Source organism: Mus pahari, chromosome X (genome assembly GCF_900095145.1).
Source record: "Mus pahari chromosome X, PAHARI_EIJ_v1.1, whole genome shotgun sequence".
Taxonomy (NCBI): domain Eukaryota; kingdom Metazoa; phylum Chordata; class Mammalia; order Rodentia; family Muridae; genus Mus; species Mus pahari.
Window position 1 is genome coordinate 97,198,726 of NC_034613.1, and position 9,439 is coordinate 97,208,164.

At 35.9% G+C, this 9,439-nt stretch overlaps 1 protein-coding gene across 1 annotated transcript in view; it reads left to right on the forward strand.

Annotated features, from left to right (window-relative positions):
* The window catches only part of Apool (apolipoprotein O like), a 59,374-nt gene extending 56,704 nt beyond the window's left edge, over window positions 1–2,670 (forward strand). The window contains exon 9 of the mRNA XM_021188479.2: window positions 2,432–2,670. Within this exon, the coding sequence (XP_021044138.1) occupies window positions 2,432–2,520 (89 nt within the window). The 3' untranslated portion in view covers window positions 2,521–2,670. The remainder of the gene's footprint in view (window positions 1–2,431) is intronic.
* Window positions 2,671–9,439: the final 6,769 nt, after the last annotated feature.

The following is a 9,439-nucleotide window of genomic DNA, read 5'->3' on the forward strand; positions in this document are numbered from 1 at the left end:
GTGTCTCTAGCTGCATATGTAGCAGAAGATGGCCTTAATCGGCCATCACTGGAAAGAGAGGCCCCTTGGTCTTGCAAACTTTATATGACCCAGCACAAGGGAAGGCCTGGGCCAAGTAGTGGGAGTGGGTGGGTAGGGGAGCAGAGGTAGGGGGAGGGTATAGGGAACTTTCGGGATAGCATTTGTAATGTAAATAAAGAAAATAATAAAAAAATAATAATAATTTTAAAAAAAGAAAACACCTGTGAGTTCTGTTGGCAATAAAACTGTAAACATAGTACTCTGAAGGTTTGTCACCTAGATTTATTTTATAACTGAATAAAATTTCCATTTTTAGAGATTAGTAACAGTATAGACAACTTTTCTTAATCTTACTTGATAGATTATGAATTCTATCATAAACCTCTGAAGTGACCTCAGATTTAAAATTCCTATAGTATCGATGACAGTATTAATATCTTGGATAGTGTTCAGTGCCCTGATTAAGACTTTGGTCGTGATACCATATGTGTGTCACACTTTATAAAGTAGAAAATATTCTAAAAATTATAAATTATTATATTCAAATTTTCTTTGTTTTAATAATAAAACTGAAAATAAATTCTTCTGTGGGAAAAATGTATGGCTCCCCAAAATTATAAAAATCATTTAAAAATAATTCAGACATTGAAAAAAATTAAAAAAAAAAGCAATTGGTGCATGTACTCTACAGAGACTAGAAAATTTACCCTGTAATTGCTGACTAAATGACTGCTTTTGATATCTTAAAACAAGGTAGCCTAACCCCTAAGTTTTTCTAAGCTTCCTTTTCTAAACAACAAAAACATGTCTTTACTATTTGGTTGCTCTTTGCTTACTTATTATGCACAAAGTAGTATATGTATCCTACTGAACCCATTATCTTACCTAATGCTAAAAGAATGTGATCTTGTTACTATACTAACTTCCATTTTCAGAAAATCCTGTAGGAATTGGGCATGCCTATATTCAGTCTGGTTTCCCAAAGTAGCAGTTGAGTGAAATTAGTCAAATTAATCTCTCTAAATTAATTAATAAATTAACCTCCTTATCTGTCAAATGTGAATAATGCAGGTGTGCATTGCTTAATGACAGGGATAAGTTCTGATGAATGTGCCATTAGATGATTTAACCATTGTGGAAACCCCACTGTGTGTACACAAACTAGTTAGCATAGGTCAGTGTGCAGTGTGGCTTATTTCATCCACCTAATCCCAAACATGTGTGGCACATTGAGCTACATATTTTCTGGTACATAATTAACTTGTCAAGGTTACTAAGTCATGTTACCAAATCTAGGGATCAGTTGTCAATCTCAAGTACATGAAATCCATCAATAACCATGAATACAGATTAAACTGCCCCATCCCCCCTTGGCCTCTAAGATATCACTTACTCTTGGTTCTTGTTCATATCTCTGTCTTAATCTTAACCTGAAAAGATTACAGTACTCCAAAGAGTTCCCTTTGTACTTACCTGGCTTTAGATAATGCTACCTTGCTCCATGGTTTTAGATGCTATCTAGTCTGGAACTGTAATAAACCAGTTGGAGCCTCTTATGAACTGTACTGAAAGTTCTAGCTGACTACCCAATATTTCTACTCATATGTTGGGTAAATAATTCAGATTCCACACATCCAAAATTTAACATTTTATTTGCTTTCCCCAAAATCTGCTTGTATGATCTTTTGTCCTGTCTCAGTAACTGTCAGCTCCATTCTTCCAGTTTCTCAAGTTAAACAGTCTCTTTAGGAAATTCTGTTTATTTTACCTTCAGAATTATTCATAGTATAGTTCTTACAACTGTCGCCATGAAGCCCTCAGCATTTCAGGGAGTAATGCAATGACGTTGTATCTGCTATCCTTACTTCTATGTTTGTTCCTCAATGGTCTCTCTTACTTGGGCAAAAGTTCTCTTATTAAGCACAACTATGTCACACATCTACTTAAAAATTGCCTTTCAACTTAAACTAAAAGCTAGATCTTAGCCATGACTGTAAACTAGCCTGCTGTCCTCTCCTGTCACTCATTGACACCCATTTGTCTACTGTATTCCAGCCATATTGGATTGGGTCCTCACATGTTTGGTCAGCTCATCCTAGAAGCCATTCCCCATGGCTAACTATTTACAGAACACATGCCTGCATCTTCCTAAGTTCTTTCCTCAAATATCACCTTTCTAGGAACCTTTTCTAAGCCCCTTATTTAAACTTGGAAATTACCAAAATGCCTTATGTGTCCCTCCATGATTTCCTATTCTGTGCAGCACATAACTATCATAGGATGTGCTATGTATTTCTACTTGCCTTGTTTTCAATTTCACCCATCATATTGAGAGATTTTATGTTTTGTTCACTGCTATATTCCCAATATAAAATATAAATATCTTCTTTTTCACTTTAATACTTTATAGGTACTACACAGTTTATTCCTGACCCTAAGCTCATGGATCACGGACAGTCTCATCCAGATGATAAAGATATGTACAGCACTAGAAGCTGAACTAGTTTGCAGAGGGAGCCTGCATAGAGAACTGCAAGATGTACCAAGTTACAAACAATGGTGAAAAATTACATAATGAATGGGTAACTGACAGAATGTGACTTGAAATTTTTCCATGACATTTTCAAATAAACAGTTTGGCCAATGAAACAAGTGTTAAAATCATAAATTAATGAATGCAACACAAATAATATTAAGTGATTGATGTGTGAACTGAGGTAAAAATACTAGAAGTACATTNCATGACTTGTAATAGAATTTATTAGAAAGCAAAATGAAGATATGTCCATAAGACTGAATTCTATAAACGTATGTATGTATGTATGTATGTATGTATGTATGTATNGTATGTATGTATGTATGTATGTATGTATGTATGTATGTATGTATGTATGTGTCTGCTTCAGTTTTCCCAATTATTGCCAGTTAACTTAGAATGGGGGTAGATGAATGTGTTTTTTACTTGACTTTTTTTTTTAGAGCTGGAATAAATTATCCATATTTTATGGCACATGAGCTTTGTTTATTTATTTTGACTACTCTTAAATGCTTGAAAGCATCTGTTCAAGTGGAATCACTAGGATACTGTGGGATCCTAGTACTGAGTCACAGTTTTGCTGCTGATTCCTGGGTGTTGTGTTTTTCTGTTTCATTCTGCTTGGGCCTTTAAACCCATCAAATTTGCCTGTTTTCGATTTCATAGAACAAAGATGTCCAATTCTTCGATACAACCATTCTCACTAGCCATCTAGCTCCCTGGTTACTCTTTGCAGTCATTCCTTGCATTCCTTCTCAGGTTCCGATTTCTATCTTTTCAGGACTGTGTTTCATCCACTTTAACCTTCAATCTTTGTTTTCTATTTTCACTCCGTTCTCTTCCTCAACTAGTAAATAGATTCACCTTAAAAGAATTAAAAAGCGTAAAACAGGACTAAGCATAACCCAGCCTTTTCCCTCAAGCTGCCTTTTCTTTTGAGCTTCTTCGTAAGATTTCTGCACATCTTCAAAAAGGCATTATATGTAAATGAAGTGAAGTAATTGATTATCAATAATGTTTTAACAAGCATTACAACCAATAGATGTCAGTTATTTAGGAGACAGATAAGTATTGTTAGATCATTAAGGATGTTTCAAACCTAACACACTGCCTGGAATATTTTACATTGCCTCCACCCCCATTTTCTGCTGCATTAGCTTCTGACATGTTGATGAGTTCAGACCTTGTTTTCTACTTTACTGTCAACTACATTTCATAACCAGATACACAGAAAGGCTGGAGAGATGGTGTAGCAGGTAAATGTGCTTTCTCCAAAGCCTGATGACCCAAGTTAGAGCCCTCAGACTCACATGAGAGCTGGATCTTGTAGGTTATCCTGTGGCCTGCATACAAAGGCAATGACATGCTCCTGTGCATACACACAAACGTGCATACATGATAAATGTTTTTAACTAAATATATTCTCTTAATTCTACCATGGTTTCTGCAATATCTCAAAAGAAAACTTAATACAAATAGAAAAAGTACAGGTGAAGGAAGATTGTTTAATGAAAAATAGAACATTGTTTTTTGAGATAAATAGTAAGGCATTCTGCATAATTTGTAGGGAATATGTGTGAGCTTTGGAAGACTATCTTTTAAAAGGGCTATATATGCAAACCATGCTTAAAAAATTGGGTGCATAGCAAGGGTCGTTTAGTAAGGACAAAACAGAACCAAAAATGTCTGTATTTTCAACAAACTCAGGGTTTAAATTATAACTCATATGAATTAGTATATTACAATAGCTAGTACTGTGACAGCTTATTTAATAGCAAATTAAAGCCATTTATTTATAGTAAGTCTTTTAATACATAGAGAATATGACAAATATAATAATACCCTTAAAAACAGAGATCTAAAATGAGTGTATCTAATAAGAGAACAGTGAAGCAAATTTGAGAAATAATAAATTCTATTGAAAAAATTGGGTGTAGAACCACTTATTTTACATTTTATGCTTTGGGGATAAATGATAGCCCAGATACTACAAATATGGTTGAATTTGAAATATTAATGGTAGAATTAATTATGAAATTGTCACTTAAAAAATAATTTCTTTAGTGGCATTAAAGTGTGATACTAAATCAAGAGACTTTTATGAAGCAGTAATACATGTTTTTTTTATTTATTGGATATTTTTCTTTGTTTACATTTTAAATGTTACCCCATTTCCAGGTTTCCCCGCCCCAGAAATGCCCTATTCCATTCACCTCCCTGCCCTGGCATTCCCCTACACTGGGGCATCAAGCCTTCCCAGGACCAAGGGCCTCTTGTATTGATGCCTGACAAGGCCATCCTCTGCTACATATACAAGCCATGGGTCCCTCCATATGTACACTTTGGTTGGTGGTTTAGTCCCTGGGAACTCTGGTTGGTTGATACTGTTGTTCTTCCTATGGGATTGCAAAACCCTTAAGCTCCTTAACTCCTTTCTATAATTCCTCCCTTGGGGACCCTGTGCTCAGTCCAATGATTGGCTGCAGACATCCACATCTGTGTTTGTTAGGCTTTGGCAGAGCCTCTCAGAAGACAGCTATATCAGGCTCCTGTCAGCAAGCACTTCTTGGCATCCACAATAGTATCTGGGTTTGGTGACTGTATATGGGATGAATCCCCAGGTGGGGCAGTCTCTGGATGGTCTTTCTTTCAGTCTCTGCTCTACACTTTGCCTCTGTATTTCCTCCCTTGAGTATATCGTTCCCCTGTCTAAGAAGGACGGAAGCATCCACACTTTGATCTTCGTTCTCTTTGAGCTTCTAGTGCAGAATTCGATCAGACTTTCAAAGAAGACCTAATAACAATACTCTTTAAACTATTCCACAAAATAGAAACAGAAGGAACACTACTCTACTTGTTCTATGAAGCCACAATAACACTTATACCTAAACCACACAAAAACCCAACAACGAAAGAGAACTTCAGACCATTTTCCCTTATGAATATCAGTGCAAAAGTATTCAATAAACTTCTTGCAAACTGAATCCAAGAACACATCAAAATGATCATCCATCATAATCAAGTAGGCTTTATCCCAGGGATGCAGGGATAGTTCAATATACAGAAATCCATCAGCGTAATCCACTATACAAGCAAACTCAAAGATAAAAAAAATCACATGATCATCTAATTAGATGCTGAGAAAGCATTTGACAAAATTCAATACCCCTTCATGGTAAAAGTCTTGGAAAGATCAGGAATTCAAGGCCCATACCTAAACATAGTAAAAGCAGTAATACACGTTAAAACAATTTTCCTTATCCAGTGTCAACATATCTAGTATAGTTAGTAACAGTGTCTCAGAAATGATAGATAAAAGACAGGAATTTGTAAAGTTAAACAAGACAATGAAACTGCTTCCCCAAGGTTACATCTAATGAAATGTCATTACATAGCATACCAAGATATTTTGTGTGCAGAACCACTAAAAATGGGGTTGAGAGATGGTCTAGTGGATCAAAGGCTTGTCATGAATGCATGAAGAGCTGTATCTAAATGTCCAAAAACCAAGTAATATCCAGTGCAGCAGTGAACCTCTGTAATCTCAATGCTTCTATCTTACAGGAAGATGGGATGTGGAGATAGGAGGACCCAAAGAAATTTGTGGGGTAGCTAGCCTGGTGTATGTGAGAGTGAGGACAAGAAATATGTCTCAAACAACTTTTGATCACTAAACCTACTTGTAGCATGAATGTGCCCACACTGACCTATTACTATACAAACAGATATACAGTACACTCATGCACATCACATACACAAATGTTTTAAGTATTAAAATGGGCAGTGTCATAAACAAGATCAAGTCAGTCAAAATTCTAGCATAGGTAGGATAGTTGAGGCTCTAACTCCTATTCAAGGATCTATGGTCCATTGATTGTCTGGTACTGTCATAAGGAGATTCACTCTTTCTTGGGCACATGGCCTGTGGTAGATTGCCCATGGCCCACTGGATTGCCTGTACCCATATAAGAAATTAAGACTCATATAAGAATTAAGTAGACCCAGTGTTAAATACAAAATAAGAAAGAATAACGTGGCATGAAGTTAGGAGGGAGATTGAGTAGGGAACACAGAAGAAGAGTTGGAGGAAGTGGGAGGTGGATGAAGATGGGGATGAAGATGGTCAGAATGCATTATAGAGAGATGTGGAAAACAGCAATAGACATGTTAAACATGGATGGGAAAAAGCCATGCGGTGACAACCCAACCAAAAGAACTACAGGAAACTAAGGAGTGATGAGAGCAGGAGAAATAGTCTTTCCCAGGGAAGAGCATACCAACTGGTTCTCCAACACCAAGTGGTCAGTCCTGATGCCATACATACCAGTAACATAAAGAGACTCAACAGGTTGTACTTATGTATTTAGGATGTGTATATAATAATTAATGAAATAGGCCATAAATTTTAAATAGAGCAAGGAGTGGTATATTGGAGAATTTTGAGGGAGGAAAGGAAAGGGGAACTGATATCTCAAAATAAAAATTAAAAGCACAATAAATTCTAAAAGGATAATATATTTTCAATTATTTAAAACAATATTGAAATTCTAATGACATAATTTCTTCTCCCCTTCTTGCCTACAAATCTTCCCATCCCCCTCCTTGCTCTCTTTCTAAATCATGGCCTCTTTTTTTTTTATTGTAAAGTAGTATGTATATGTGTGTGTATATGTGTGTATTCATGTCTGTGACTGTTTTTAAATACATAAATATAACTTGCTCAGTCTGTATATCATTTTTAAATCCTAGATTTCATAAGAGCCAAAAGATTGTTATCAATTAGCAAGAATTCCTTTAAAGCATTTATATTAACATGGTAGTATTATTTACTTTAAGAAGTAAGGTAGTTTGAAGTCAAATACTGAAAAACTATGATTTGTGAAATATTAAGTCATTTATACTTTCACACGCAAAATTTGTGCCAGAACTTAATGATGAAAACTACCTTACATACTTAGCATTGTTAGGTATTAAATTTCTCTTTTAAGTGAGGCAAATATGTAATTTCAAGATAAAAATCCTAAGTGTTCCAAATGAAATTGAAATGATGCCATGATTCCATGTTGGCAAAACCCAGGCCCTTGAGCTCCAAAATTCATGTAGCCTTTTCTACTTAATACAAAATTTGAAACCAGGTTTCAAGATTTCCAAAAAATATTTTTTTTTGTACATTTGCAACTCCATTTCCAGTCAACATAATTGTTACCTGGCAGCTTTCAAAAGGAAACCAACTGTGGAGCGGAGATTTGATAGTGAACTAAAGGAGAAAAGGTTGTGTCTCTTTAGCAGACGGGTAGGCCCTGCTCTCAGACTCCAGGGACCTTCACTTCAACAAACCACCATCCATCCATGCTGGTGCTTTTTGGTTCCACCTACATTTGTCAACTATTTCAAGAGTGAAGCATTTTAAACGTAGCATCAAAGTCAAGATATCTTATGAGCATCTGAGAACTCACAGAGAATTGGAGCTACTTTGATGCATTATGTTTTCAGATACAATATCACATACCCAACTAGTTTTATGCTGTCATTTTGAGTTTACTATAGAATTAAAGGTTTAATTTTTAAATTAAAAAAAAAATAGGTAACAATTCCCTGTCTAGCTTCCTCTTGTTTAACTTTTCTTAAACTTGGAACACCCTGGTGTCTATTCCTACTTGAATTCTTAGCTAATTAAACTCTGTTCAGCAATGCTTGAAACTCAACTGATGCCTTTGTTTTCTGTAACTCCCACACCTGCTTCCCTTCTCTGTGATCCTTTCTCATTCTCTGTATGCTTTCATTCTTATTCCAGCAGCTTCTGGCTTGAGCAGCCATTTCTATGTTATTATTTATATGATAGCCTCGATCTTGATCTTTTTCCAGTGTTTTAGGCAAACCTACACTTCTCATGAATATTTATATTGATTCAACATTTCAAAGGTATCTCGATGGCATTGTGTCTAAAACTCAATATCTACTACCCTCATTTCCTGTGTTTCAAATCTATTGTTCTCCCTTCGCTAATCCCATCATCCTGTGATATCGTCATCATCACTCTCCTGAGATTAAAATGGCTTCCTGGCTAATCTGCACACCCTCAGTCTCCCTCTCTATCACTTCCTGTGTTTTGTTTGCATGTGAACCAGCTAAGTAGCTTCAGCAAATAAGAATATATTTAAAGCCAGATCAGGTGGCATAGGGTTAACACAGTGTTTCATTGGTCACTTCAAGACCTTGACCTCCTGCACCGATCTCTTTAGCACATTTCAGAGTCACAAGATGATTGTTGTACCTCCAGGGAGCATGCAACCCATTCGAAGTAGGAATATGTAGGGACAGGTGTACAATATGCAATGGATATGCCCTAAGTCCATTTCATTGGAAGAGTAATTGCTTTCTTAGAGTTTCCTCAGAAGATTTCTGTTTATTTTTAAACCAGAACCTATAGAGATACAATCTTCACTTAAACAGAGCAGGTATCTTAATGAAAACTTCAGTAGCTCACCATTGCTTACAGAACCAAATAAAAACTTCTATCTTATATTCTAATGTTTCTTCTCATACACCTTCATTCAAATGTACATTTATGGCATCCCACTTGCTTAATGAGCATGTTTGCTCTTCATGGCCTGTCCTGCTTCCCTTCAGTATGCCTCCTTGTCTTGTTTCACTCCACATTTTTGTATCCTACTCAACCTTCGAATATCATTTGAGCATCACCTTTTCCAATTCTCCAAAGTAAGATTGGTTAGTTTATTATATTCCCCTGTCCTTAGTATCTATAAATATTATAACCCACACAATTTCTTTTAATAAGTATTTTCCCACAGATAAATATCCTTGGTGCATATAGCTGGTATGCATATATAGAGAGCTCACCTTATGATGGTTCTAGATGGT